Raw genomic sequence first — 14,508 nt, 5'->3', positions numbered from 1 at the left:
GCTTCTTTGTGAATGTATGTTTTCAGTGAAGATATATGACAAACTATCATTCCAGATCCAATAAGCACAATGATTATTTGCAAATGAGCTACCTGTATACACATTTACAGTCAGACGTCCTGTGTGGGAGGCAGTAGGGTACTGAAAGGCTCCATTTACACACTTTGGTTTAACTGTAGTATTGCATACATACATATGCTGCCTAACCTGACAAGAGCAATGACAGTTGCATTATTTTACAATAGCCATTCAAATTATAAATCTCCACTGTTTATATTGGCATTTGTCGGATATCAGGTTTTCCTCCTTACAGCAACTGATCTGTTAATGACACCATCAACTAACCACCACACATTTGACTGCTTAATAACAGCTCTGTCAGGGAGTCAGAATTCAGATTTTTGATAGCTTGACTGAGACTGACAAAGCATGCAGCCGTCTCTACAGAGTTAAAATCAGTGAAACAGCATATTACATGTGTCATCATTTAAATAAATAAATGAACAGATATCTGCAGTGACGCAACATTTAAAACACGACTTCTGAATGTAACCATGCATCATTTCCACGGAGCATCACACTAAGTAAGGTCTACAGCATGTACTGTACAAAAAAACAAAATCTATCAAACTGTTTTTAATAGCATCTGATTGGCAAGCTGTCTTGGGACAGTTGGCAAATGGGCGGGCAGCGGAGGAGTTAAGAGGTGCTAAAGTTCAGGCAGGAGCGACGCAGCACCCTGTGTCCTGCCAACAGCCTTACAGTGGCGCAATTCCTGACTAAATTGTGACCCATGGCCCCCACCTGTCTTGACCATGCATTATATAGGGAGGAATCACTTCTCCTATGCTGCCTGTCACACCAGAAGGCTTTTGACTCATGCCCATCTGTCCTAGTACATACATTAAGTGAAAGCCAAGCTGCTGGCACCCTGACCAATTCATGTTTGCCTTTATAACAAGTTGTGATATAGAATGTGAACAGAATGTTTACCTTAGCAACAAACATGTCGGTAAAGAGAAGCATTATCAGTAAATAGGTCATTTATAATAGTTATTTTCAGATTGCAATGAGATGTTACTGAGGTGTTATGACGCACACGTTTGGAAAACTATCTCTTAACACTGGTGTTACTTCATTTTTTATCCAATTCAAAACCAAATAATGCATTTGTTACTAAACTAATACAACTGATTGCATTTGTTTTTATCTTTAGAAATATTATAATGTACCTTGTCATTGATTCTTTTAGGGAAGTGTTGAATCAACTCATCGGTCATTTTTGAGACTGTAGTTAGTGGTGGTGTATGACATTGATAGGTGTTTCAAATGTTCTGACACATACGAGGGACATAATACAAGAAACACCTCTCAGTATGAGTTTGCATGCCTATGCCATTGCCACAGCAACCAAGGCAGACCAGATAACAATGCCTGAAAATACAAATACGACCTAATCACTTGCTAATATCAGTCAGGGCAGTCCGTCCTTGAGATTCAATGTAGACACGCATCAGATTTTCCTACAGTCTGAACACTTTCTAGGAGCTTTTTATTGTGGAAATAAATCAGTGGGCGAATACATTCTATTGGCAATAATGGTGATAAGAAAATAAGTAAAATGACAACATTGCTTTTGTTTGAATACTTTTACACAGAACTCATTTAGTCTGAATGAATATTTTACTTGTTCATTATAACAAAACAGACATTAGCTTTCTTTCAAAAGGCTTGCTCAAACAACAAAAATGCAAACGTACCTGACCTGGCTGGATATCCAAGTAATGAAGGACCTCTTTAAGCATGACAGGCGTGTGAGGAGGCTTTTCAGCTGAAACAGGAGACAGTTCTTCAGATCTGTCTACGGGACCAGGACCAGAAGATGCACAAACTGTAGAAGAGTGCAGGCTTAACTTGCATGACCTCCATGTTCTCCACACAGCCAGATGTGTTTTCCGTAACATTGGGTTGGAGCGCAAAGACATGTGGAAAACCATGATCCTTATAATGATCTATGGAGAAAACAAGAGCAAAGTTATGAGATGATGTAAGCAGAAACATAGTGTTGTCCAGTGCAACCATAGCGGTTAAGCCAATTAAGAGGAACAGGGTTGTAAAACTGTTGAATATGGGTGAGCATTTGAAAGGGAAAGTACGATGGTGATGTAGGTATTGACTTTAAAAATAACAGACTAAGTTTTTGTAGTTGCTATGCTGTAATTTAGAAAGGTTATCAAAATGTTAGGCCTCCATCATACGTGAACATTGACATATATATTGTTCTGCAGGCTTACAAAGTAGCTTTGCTATTTCCTGACAGGTAGGGAATTTTTAACTGACTTAGGCAGCTGGTCTCCAACCTGGGGTGTCCAACCAAAACAAGAGGGCATCACAGTTATAACATTTCAAGCCGGTCGAGATCACTCTTAAGGTTAAACTTTTCAGTGGCTTATACACTGTATCACCAACGTACACACAATAAGAGTCAGTACATGTTTGGCTAATTAGTTCAACATTTTGGCATTATACATGAACAATACTGCCCGCAGTGAGCCACATGGTTAAAAAGGTATTCAGGTGTTTCCTGGCAACAAGACGCATCGAAAATTAGAGCTCAGTTAGTGACGCATGATTCTAATGAAATAGAAATATCTGCAGAGATTGAAGGAATTTAACAAGTTTGCGCATAGCATTGGTGAACTCAAAGCAAATGCTCAATGGCAGCAATCACAGTATTTGAAGAGATGGCAATAAAATATTGAGTGACAATGCATGATTGCTGTCAGATTGTGAGCTATACCTGCTGTACCTTACAGGAATCTAAATTAACTTTTCATACACATTATTATTACATTACCGTTGTGTGCAGCTAGACGTAAATATATACATGTATATTACATCTTTCAGTTTCAGATAACCTATCCTTTACCAGAAGAACAGATAAGAGAATGAATGATAGACTATTTTGAGCATACTGCACATTTATTATCACTTATAAATTTGTATCTGTGTCATCGTTACAACTTAATAGCACCTCTGTTCAAGTTTAAGTTATTTATTTATTATCATATGCACTAGTAAACACAAAATGAAAATCAAAGATATAAAACATCCAAGTTAAAATATAGGGCTAAAATGTAAACATAAATAGCATATAAAATGCATTTATATAAATTTGAATGTAAACATATATTGTATATATATATATATATATATATAGTATATATTGTGTATATATATATATATATATATATATATATATATATATATATATATATATATATATATATATATATATATATATATATATACATACACACACACACACAGAGACAGAGGTGTTAACAGTGTGTAAAACAGTAAGGAAAGTTAAATTGAGTAAAAAGGCAGGGAATGATTCTTGGGATATGTTTTAAAGGGCCCAACTTTGCAGCACTTGGTAGTTGTTAGCTGCTAACAATGTGATTTCCTTTAACCACACAGAAGCAGTTTTGGTGTGAAGCAGGTTAGTTACCCATCTGGCTAGAAAAAGAAACAGAGCTAACATGGAGAAAATGTGCTCAGTGGACATGCACACACTGACCTTAACAAAAGGGTTAAAGAAGTCATTGGCGTAACGTTAGCTATCTATCTCGAAGATGAGGTACGAAGTGTCGTGCAACGTTTATACACTATGCGTTCATGTTCATCACGTGTGTGTCGAAGCTGTAAGGTTATTAGATCAGAATTAGCTGGGCTTTTTTACATCTGACGATAGAGCAATATTGTTACCACCATGTTGGATGCATGTACGCATTTAGCAACACAACCTGCCAGACGAATTGACGAATAGGGACACTGCAGGACATTGAGTTACATTAAAAAATGTTGAACTAGGGTGAGCAGTGACGGATAAACGTGTTTACACCTCTGGAAGTTAACAGTAGCTTACCGTAGTAGACCAAAGAGTAGCTCCACCTTCAGCAGCAGCATTTCCGGCGCGTCACCCAATGACCAGCGATTCACACCCAATCTGCTGTGACGGAGGAAGAGTGTTTGTTTTTGAAAATATTGGCGCTTGGGCTAGCTATGACCGGCTATGTAGCTATGCATAAGCTTCCTTAGCGAATTCATTTTTTCAATACAACCAACTTGTGTCTCATCAGAAAACGTTACAGTGGTCACATGCAATGAAAGATAACCGTTACTGACTAAAGGTAAGACATAATCGCACGCGACATAAAGAAAACAACGCCAGTTAACGTTGGAAGTTGCGCGTGATCGAGCTAAGTTAGCTAGCAGGTTTTAGCCAACTCCAAATTATCGTTGGCAAGCTTTTAATCGTTTTGTATTGTAACGTGTGCTTGGATTCAAATATTTATGCTGTGAAATAGCACTTAACAAACAGTAAAATCACAATATTGAAACCCTGACCTTTTTGTGAATTGAGAGTAGTTACTGTAACAGTCATAAACTGTTAGGAATTGTTTACATATAACGTCGTTATTCCGTTAATAACCAAACAACCAGTCATGTAGTCATTCAATTTGACCGGGATTCAGGTTTTTTAATTGTAAGGAATTGTCATTTTATAGATTTACTGGAAGGATGTGCTAGTATTTATATGTTGATGTGGGCTTGTAGAGTTGTGTTCAAAACTGTTTTAAACAGCACTGCAAACTACAACCTTCAATTTGTATCAAGACATCTCTAAAACGTTTTCAACAAAACTAAATGTAAAAACATGTTTTACAGGATTGTTGTATTAATATGCATCTTCCTCGTACAGGACATCCATTGTTTCTATAGTTTTGTTATGTTGCGCTGTACTGACATAATATTATGCTCTACACAACCTGTACTAAAAGAACATTTTGCATGCCTGGTTATGTGATCATTTAACAACAAGATGTTGATTCTACTCTGGTAAGCAAACATAAATTATGATCTGCTATCAAGAATAAGCCTAAATCAAATCACAAATTTGCCTCAAAGGGTTTGACCGTTTGTACAAACAACATACAACGCCCTCACTGTCCTCAGACCCTCGGCTTAACACAAAGCATCTCAAGTGCCATCTCCTGCTGTCTTCTGTCTATTTAACCCTGTTTCTTTCTCAATTTGTGTGATTTATTTAGCATAATACAAATAAATTACAACAGTGTTTGTGATTTGGAAAATGTATATAACCCTTTGTTTTTGTTTTGCAGCAACACAAAGGGAACACAATGACCGGTGACATGTGCAGCCATGTAAAGGTGGTTGTGCGGGTGAGGCCAACCAGCGAGAGTGAGAACCGCGAAAACTGTCGAAATGTGGTCCAGGTGGTTGATAACCACATGCTCATATTTGACCCCAAGGAAGAAGACGCATGTTTTGGGTTCCAAAGAGTACGAAACAGAAATATCAACAAGAAGGCTAACAAGGACCATAAATTTGTTTTTGACCATGTCTTCGGCGAGCACTCTTCTCAAGTTGACATCTTTGAGAGTACCACTAAAGGCGTGTTGGACGGTGTGATGAATGGATTTAACTGCACAGGTAAAAAAGTAAACCAATATAACTATGTTTAACAGCTGAATGACTCTGCATCATGGTTTCCTTTAATATTTTATAAAGTATAGAGCCCCCTTGCAAGGCTTTTTTGTTTTGTTTGTTAATAACTTTTGCTTTCCCTCACAATATTGTTGCATTACCGCTGATTATGGCTGTACCAAATAGTTTGAAGCTTTATTCAAAATGTTGACATTCAAATTCTACATCAACATTTAAATTTGGGGTTCACCATATGTCGTTTCAGCATCACCATTGCTATGTGCACATGTGCAATAGTCACATTGATGTGCAATGTCTGCCAATTAACTTAACACGTCATGTTACAACTTTTTATTGCTGCTGGATACAAAAGGAAAACTTCCACAGTTTTCATGACTTATGCTTCCCAATAATTACCTAAAGTCCGGGTAGGCCTGCCACAGTGTCATAAGGAACTGTATATTCATAGCGGTGAGCTCCAAATGCTGCACAGGTTTTGCATGCCTGTTCATTCTGTTCAACCTGGTATTTTTGCAGATAAGGATTGAGCTACACTAAATCTATTAGTATTATTATACTATTTGTAGAATTAGATTCCAGTTGTGGTTGCGCAGTTGTGATACACGGGTCGACCCGCGAATTGGGCGAGGTTAGGTACATTTACTAGAAAATATCAGGGGTTCGAGAAGGCAGCATTCCGAGTGAGTTATTGATAATTTATGGAAACATTGCATGCAATAGTCCACCTTCTCTTCCCGTCACTCTGTCTCTCAAAGTTTATACTGGCCACAGTCTGTCAGATACGGCAGCAGTTTGTTAGAGTACCATGGTGTAGAGAGGTCGGTTAACTAACTCCATAGTTCCGCTAGTTATCTATCTAGTTGCACTGATACAGATGCCTCCTTGTGCTGTGGTAAGAACCAGTAACCTGATGCGGCAGATGGTTTGTTACACAGAACCATCTCAGAAGCACTCAGTGAAAACTGTTTGGAAAAGTGTAGTCACTTTAAAAAAAAATGCTTGACAGGTGATTGGATGAACCATCTATCAATCAAACTTGCCAAAGCCAGCCAAGAGAGGAGCAAATACATATTTTCCATTAAGATAAGTAACTGCTATTGTTGTTTTGAACAAACAGTCGCCTCTTTGTGTTGCGTCCCATCACACATACCTACTAGGATGCTGGTTGGTCCGGACACTGGTTGTCCAGACACAATTGCATTACTTGTAGCCTGACAAAATGGATTTTCATGTGATTCTCGCGCGGTATCACGAGAACCCAGTTGCCGTGCAAGGTAACAGAACCAGGGGCGGGCTAATAAATATTACAGTTTCACTTGCAAAGCCTATTGCACAGTAATGTCAAATATTGTTAGGGAACACAAAACTTGAAAGCAAGGGAACTCTAAATGTATTGCAATGTAAGACAAAAGTAATCGAGGTTAAGGTAAAAAAATAAGAAGCTCTGTAAAGAAGTGCGCTAATCTGCTATGACGGTAAACGTTTTGGATTATTGCCCAACTCTCTTCGAACACAGCATGACCAAATAGTGACGTCAAATGCAGTTTTGAGCCATATCAGCACCACTTTCTCAACATGGCTTGCTGACTCATACTGTTGTATCATTAATTGAAACTGCTGGCTGCTGTTAATTTACTTTGTCTTCTCCAGCCTCCAGGGTTCACTTGCTGGTCACTAGCTCACAACGCTGTGTTTTAAATCAGCACAAATGGGACATTTTGACAGCTTACTACGTGTATTACTTGTAAACAGAACCCAAAACACTGTAGGCTTTTGATAATCATCATTGATCCATTGAAAGATGCCTCGATCAGTTGAAAATCTTGATCTTGCTGAACAATATTGAATAATGACAGTTTATAAGTTACACCTGGCTACCACTAATACAGTGAAACGGTCCTGCAATTAATCCTACCTTCATGAAGTTTGTAGTGTTCCGTTTTTGTTGAAACTGTTTTTAAAAAGGTGTTGATTCAACTTTACTGCCAATTTGTAGGATATAGTTTGTGGTGCTGTTGAACTGTATTGCATTATACAATGAGGTGTTTCTGTTATTTAGCCTCATTGATATAATAAAAATAACTACTGTCAGTATACCCGTCACCAAGAACTCTCAAATTGTATTTGGTTCAATGGTGTGTTTAAAGCTTGTCATTTAGGTGGTGTTGTGTGTATTGCATACTGTAGGCACACTTTCAAATATATGCTGATTAGAATATCTTTATTTTTTGTTATCAGTTAGGCTCACCTAAACCAGGCTTTTCACAATAAGCGCAGTTTTTCTGTGCTTCATATTGAAATATAATTAGTTTGATGAATCCATTTTTCCCATTACAGTTTGTGGTTATGCTCTATCCGAAGTAACTTTGTTGCTATTGTTGTTGTGACAATCATTGTTCATGTTTTATTTCATAGACATTTGTCTTTCAATTGCAGTGTTTGCCTACGGTGCTACTGGAGCAGGCAAGACACATACTATGTTAGGCTCGCAAGATGACCCTGGGGTGATGTACCTCACAATGACAGAGCTGTTCAAACGCATGGATGAGGCCAAGGAGGAGAAAGAGTTTGCTGTTGCCATCTCATATCTTGAGGTGATTATTTGAATTGTTTTTCAGTTGTTGTTGTTTTATCTGTGTTAGTGTTTTATGTGTTATTTCTTTCTGTTAAATGTATTCTCAGACTCTTGTCCCCTACAGAGCCTTAACCCAATCATACCTTTTTGTTTTTGACTGACCTTGAGATTCTGTTTGTAGTTATATATGTTGTTTGTTTACAGGTGTACAATGAACAGATCAGAGACTTGTTGGCTAATGTTGGCCCTCTTGCAGTCAGAGAAGACGGCTCTAAAGGAGTGGTGGTTCAGGGCCTCACACTACATCGGGTTAGTAGCAACATGTATTATACACACTCCCCCATAACAACATTAGATTTGCCTCAGTTTCTTTTTCACAACATCATCTTTTCCACGTCTGTCAAGGTTGATATTTCAAAATGAACCCCCCGTGTTAAGACATTATAATAAAATCAATTGTGAAGGAACGAAATAGCCCAGGTATGAAAATTGGTATACTAACATTAAATTCAGGAAGAAAAAAAATTCTAGCAGCCTCCTTTCTCTTAATATATGAAGGACGTGTGGGAAAAAACATTTTAAACTTAAACGTAAACTTTTAAATGATAAAATCTACAAATAAATAAAGATATTCCTTTTTATTAAAAATGCTGTCCAAATATTGTTCTATAAAACTTGGTTACAAACTATTTAAAAAGGAGTCAAACCCCATTTATGACATTATCTTTTCTTCCTATACAGCCCCAATCTGCAAAGCACATTCTTGAGGCTTTGGATTCCGGCAATCGCAACAGGACACAGCACCCTACTGACATGAACGCCAACTCTTCCCGGTCCCATGCTGTATTTCAGGTATTTCTATCCCGTGTTAAAGAGCAGAATTTATGCACACCTGTAGATCAACAGGTGCGTAGGAGAAGACCATTAGTCAACAATTTGGAACAAAAGACGCTGTCCTCTTCACTCGGAATCAGAGATATTGTTTATTAAATACATTTCAGCACAGCTTTATCAGGTTATTCTTTCAAAAAATTGCCAGATGGAGGTCTGGAAAAAACAAAATCATCACTGTTTACTTCTTGATAGTCTTGAATTGACCGTTCTGTATTCTTTTCTTCAGATATATGTGAGACAGCAGGACAAAACCGCCAGCCTCAATCCCAATGTCAGCGTTGCTAAAATGAGCCTGATTGATCTGGCAGGCTCCGAGAGAGCCAGCGTCACCAAAACCAAAGGGTGTTTCCGGGAAGGTTCTAACATCAATCGGTCACTCCTTGCCCTCGGAAAGGTTATCAATGCCCTTGCGGACCCAAAGGTGAGTTTATATTACCCTACGTATAATGTATATAAGATACAGTGTTGCTGAAAAAGTGCCAAAAACGTCAGTTCCTTGAATGGGCTCTTGAGGCTAGCTACACAAGCAAGTTAATCCACATTTACATCTGAAATAAACATGTTTACAGCCTGGTACAAAAAACAGTTTTGTTTATTTCCCCTTTCCGCTTTGAGTGACAGGTGGGTGCCGTCACTAGTCGTTAGCCACTAGCTGTCGGCTCTGCATCACCAGGGCCCGCCTGAGCTCCACCGACTATCTACCTCTTTGCTCATCTTTTGATTAGCTAGTGTCAGTGAGGCGCTGTCGTCACTGCCAAGATGGCAACTGCCGGAAACATTGAGCTTAACAACAGCTCTTCGGAAACCTATCGGTGGCGTCACAGAGACTATTTATACAGTGTAGGGTCTGGACAGGCATGGATGTAAACTGCAACAAGCATACAACCACGAGGCAGTAATTGTAGTTTTTCCATGCATTTAAGTAGCCAAATCATGCCAAATAAGGGAAATAAAATAAGAAAAAATGTCTAGAATGAAATTAATTAGAGTAAGATCCATTCATTATGTTATGAGTGGTGTTTCTATCCATGTAATTTTGGCATTAGGTCTAATGAATGCTCTGGTCGTATAACAGTCAAGGGATATACGTCAACATTTTACTATGTTGCAAACACTGCTCATATTTTCCGTGATCATTATGTCCCATTACCAGGTTGCCCACTCGTTTCCTAGAAGTCCTTAATTGTTTTAGGGCACTGGAAACAACATTGTGGACACATTTTTCTATTAATGGAGAAATCAGGGAAAAAGATAAACTGGAAAATGTGGTCTCCCTTAAAATATTTCAGTGTTTCACAATTTTCGTTTGCAGTCTGTCTCAGTGACAGCTAGAAGTTAAGATTAGTGATCTGTTCGCTAAAGAGTTAACATTCAAACTGTATTGTGTGCTTGGAGTTGTAACATTCAGAGTTTTGAATGCACAGAAGACACCTCCTGGTTAGCGAAGACAGCCGCACATGGCAGCATCTGTCAGACTGTGAGACTAAACAAAGTGTTTGGTTAGCTTGGTAACAAATGAAATGCAACGGATTCCCTGCCTGATAAAAGTTAGAATAATGATTTATTTAGAAACTTGTTAAATAGTGACAGTGTTTTACAAATGAGGTAAAAAAAATCAAGCAAAAATTAAAGATTTACACCAATAAAAGTTATAAAATACACACAAACTTTAAACGAATTAATGACTAGGCAACCATCAAAAGGAAATTGCAAAGAGAAAAACACAAGATACAGACTGTTTGGAAATATTAATTAGTAATCTACTTATATATTGAATAGTTTGGATGTGGCAATAAAAGGCATTCACTCTATCACGAACTATAGATGTTAACACCATGTTTATAGACAATCTGACAAAGAATGTCACAGTCATATAATGCTTAAAAAATGCATTACATTTAGATTTGTCCAGGGAGTGCACACATACAGTGAATGTGCAGTTATAACTAACTACGTTTTGTATTTAGTAAAGTTTTCATGCTTGTATTTGGTCAGCAAATCATCCGTGCATATGGTGATTTTGCGTCATGTTCTTAAAATTGTTATGGTTGTAGGTATATGAAGTTAAGCACCAGCCTCTATATGAAACCGAGAGCCTGGGAAGTGGAGTGTCAACCGAGTATTTGGGTATTATTTCATTCCAGTTGCATACATTAACCTGTCAAGCAGTCTTCTCATTTTACACACCAGTCTCAAGGGACGAGGCGCAAGCAGGCCGCATGCATTTAGTGCTGTGCAAATGTACCACGGCCATGTTGAAATGCGATCCTTCTTCAACATGTTACTTAATTCTTGTGTTAAAACTGTCCAGCTAGTATTATACCCTGCTCACCATTCTTGAGTGTTGCAGTCGTGAACTCATAGTTTGATCTGCTCAAACCACAACGCCCACCACATATCCCCACCCGATCCCCATGGTTATTGGTGCTGTAGTGTTTAATGTTGGCAGGCAAGGAATTCATGTTGTGGCCATTGTTTACAGGAAAGAATGTCCCCACTTGTGTCTGGGCTGGAATGCCATTCGTTTGAGTGAAGAAGAATGTCTGCTACTTCTGTTTGGGCTTTTCAGTATGTCATCTTCGTGCTGTTCTGCACAGCGGTTTTTGTTGTAAGTTATTTGCCTTATGTGATGTCCAAACCAATGCAGATACATTTGACACAGCATCCTTTCTCTCCATTTTGGCCGTCCATTCCTCACAAGGCCAGTGTTTCCCACCCACAAAGAAAACACTTTCTAAAAAATAAACGTGTCCAAAGTGAATACATTTGATATTGCCAATCTTGCTTAATGGTGCGGACAATGAAAACCTTTTGGAAATACTGATGTGTGGTTTTCAACATTATAAGACATCAGCTTCCTTGCAGCATTGTAAAGAAACAAAATACCACCCCCCCCCCCACACACACACACACACACACACACACTTATGACCTTGTGTTCAAATGATTATTTTATGTTGATGCCGTACTGACAACGGCAACAAAACATTTGGACTTGAACTTTGTACTGCGTGGTCTGCTATAATACAAAAACAGTGTAAGGGATCATGGCGAGTAGACGGTGAAGGAACAGTGCCATATTGTTCACATAACCAGACATAACCCCTTGTATCACTGTGACACTGGGTTCCTTTTGAAGTGTTTTTTTCGTGGCTGCTTCAAACCTCCCATTCACATCACCGCATGTCCCTCCATTCATTTTCCATTGAATGTGTGACCGATTCCCCATTCTTGACCAATCTAATGGAGTCAAAACATATTTTCTTTTTAAAAGAGGAGATTTTCCAAATTGGCACGGCTATCCTGAAACTCCCTGGATCTGACATGCACTATAACTAAGTTATTTGAATCCAGATGTAGGCTTCGGGTTTTTCCAAGTGCAGTCACAGCTGCTAACCCCGAAAAAGATCGTTTTACACTCCTTTGTTACTTAACTTTAATGTGACTTTCTGCAATCCCTATGCCCATGAGATTGTGACTCACCTAAGCAGCTGTAGTCTATCTAATGCCATTATTACAGACTGAGCGGTGCTCACAGACCAGCTGCGGAGAGACTCCAGACCAGTGTCGTGGATGGGTCGTCCTTGTTTTGACTGAAGTTGAATTTAGTTTTCCGTTAGGTTTATTGGTCCCCATCAAATAGTGTAATAGGGCCAAGCTTCTCTTGTGGAGCTTGTCCAGATGGAGAATGCATATTAAGGCACACTCACATCGAGGCACACCTCACTTTTCTTTCTTTAATTTTGTTTTGTGTCATGTCTGACAGAAGTATTGTATTCCTATATTCTGTATATGTGATGTATCTTCTAAGTACACTCAATGAAACCACACGAGGTTTGAAGATGTTCTGAGCTGATTGTCATTACATAAACCCAAACTACAGAAATGGTCCTATTTCTTGGGCTTATGTTATTTTTTTTCTCATTTGTTTTAGAGTAAGACAAATCACATACCGTACAGGGACAGCAAGCTGACACGGCTTCTTAAAGACTCCCTGGGGGGCAACTGCAGGGCGGTTATGATTGCCAATGTTAGCCCTTCGTCCAAGTCATTCGAAGACACCTACAACACACTGAAGTATGCCGACAGGGCCAAGAACATTAAGTCCTCGGTGAGTTTTACATTTATCGTATTGTTTTATAATTGTTGTATAACTGATGTGATTCTTGGACTATAGACGTATGGATTCCTTTTCAATTATTATATTTTTTCTCTTCCCTTAACAGCTGAAAAGTAATGTTGTGAGCTTGGACAGTCACGTTGGCCAGTATGCAGTGATATGTGAGAAGCAAAAGCAAGAGGTAATATGAAACCCCCAACACTACCATGCTGAAATAAAACATAAATACATCCAGAAATTATTTTTATTTCTCATTTAAACAGTTGCCATAATCGGTGGTTCATTTCTGACTGCTATTTCAATGTTCTGTTGCATTTCTAAAGATTCTACAGTTAAAGAAGAAACTAAAAGAATATGAAGAGATGAAGATGGTGCCTGGAGCTTCGAACATGATCACTTCCCAGAAACAAGCAGAGATCCAAAGGTAAGCAAAGGTTTTGCAACGTGTTCACATCGCGATGATGACGATGGAAATACGATTTATCAGTCAGCACAATTTTACAAGTGGTTTTGGTGGCTTTATATCCATTATCATTTATAATTTAGCCGATCAGACAGTGTAACGTGTAATTAGGCATGGTGGTCCAGGTTGGTCACAGTGTTCTTTCAATAGTTATGTAGTTTTATGTAGTTGTTTGACTGTTTGTTGTTGTAGCAGATGAGCAGAGAAGTATAAGCTCCTCTCCCTGCACATTTTCTCAAACTCTTCCTGGGTGATCCCAATGCATTACAGGCCAAATGGGATATATATAATCCCTCTAGCGGGCTCCAGGTCTGCCTCGGGGTCTCCTCCCAGCTGGACGTGTCTGAAATACCTCCACAGGGAGCTGTCCATGGAGTATCTTAATCAGACACCCCAACCACCTCAAAACTTATTTTGGCCCTTTTGTATATGTGAACTCATTAGTTCTATAAGTACTAGTCCGGTGTAACACTTGTCAGTCTCATGCTCAACCTTTACCTCACCCATGAATGATATTTGACTTCTGTCACTTGCGGCAACAACCTGTTCCCAACCCGAAGGACACGTTCTATCGTTTTCTAGCAGTGTCTAGTGGTTTCAGACTTGGAGGTGCTTAACACTTGGCTACAGACCATCCAGTGCTGGTAAGCTCACAGTTTGATGAAGCTGGCAGAACACCATCATTGGCAAAAAGCAGCGATGCAATCCCGAGGTCCCCTAAGTAAATGATCTCTGCTCCTACATTATAGTGACCTATAATGTAACTAACTCGATGACTCTGGAGAGCAACTAAAAAAAACAGTTGTGGCTAGAAATGATTTGGTAGTGTTTGGATAGCCTGTCTTCACCCTTTACATAAACAAAAGTTCAAATGTAGTTTTCAACCAGGAGCAGCACTTCCAATAGTCTAGTGAACCAGCA

General features: G+C 38.8%; 2 protein-coding genes across 4 annotated transcripts in view; one reads left to right on the top strand and one right to left on the bottom strand.

Annotated features, from left to right (window-relative positions):
- mettl15 (methyltransferase 15, mitochondrial 12S rRNA N4-cytidine) overlaps window positions 1–4,033 on the bottom strand; it is a 48,992-nt gene extending 44,959 nt beyond the window's left edge. The window contains exons 1-2 of one of the 3 annotated variants that reach the window (XM_029461941.1): window positions 3,932–4,033; window positions 1,761–2,012 (exon numbers count right to left, since the gene is read on the bottom strand). In XM_029461941.1, coding sequence (XP_029317801.1) covers window positions 1,761–1,997 — 237 coding nt within the window. In that variant the 5' untranslated portion in view covers window positions 1,998–2,012; window positions 3,932–4,033. Of the gene's footprint in view, window positions 1–1,760; window positions 2,013–3,583; window positions 3,657–3,931 lie in introns of those variants that run through there. The other 2 variants (XM_029461952.1, XM_029461960.1) reach the window with 2 other exon arrangements.
- Window positions 3,747–14,508, top strand: part of kif18a (kinesin family member 18A) — a 29,243-nt gene continuing 18,481 nt past the window's right edge. The window contains exons 1-9 of the mRNA XM_029461926.1: window positions 3,747–4,196; window positions 5,190–5,520; window positions 7,972–8,129; window positions 8,315–8,419; window positions 8,852–8,962; window positions 9,231–9,425; window positions 12,939–13,115; window positions 13,231–13,305; window positions 13,448–13,548. Of these exons, the coding sequence (XP_029317786.1) occupies window positions 5,208–5,520; window positions 7,972–8,129; window positions 8,315–8,419; window positions 8,852–8,962; window positions 9,231–9,425; window positions 12,939–13,115; window positions 13,231–13,305; window positions 13,448–13,548 (1,235 nt within the window). The 5' untranslated portion in view covers window positions 3,747–4,196; window positions 5,190–5,207. The remainder of the gene's footprint in view (window positions 4,197–5,189; window positions 5,521–7,971; window positions 8,130–8,314; window positions 8,420–8,851; window positions 8,963–9,230; window positions 9,426–12,938; window positions 13,116–13,230; window positions 13,306–13,447; window positions 13,549–14,508) is intronic.

The sequence above is a fragment of the Cottoperca gobio genome, chromosome 3 (assembly GCF_900634415.1).
Source record: "Cottoperca gobio chromosome 3, fCotGob3.1, whole genome shotgun sequence".
NCBI lineage: Eukaryota > Metazoa > Chordata > Actinopteri > Perciformes > Bovichtidae > Cottoperca > Cottoperca gobio.
The sequence above is the reverse complement of the archived record's forward strand: the minus strand, read 5'-3'. Positions and strand labels throughout refer to the sequence as shown.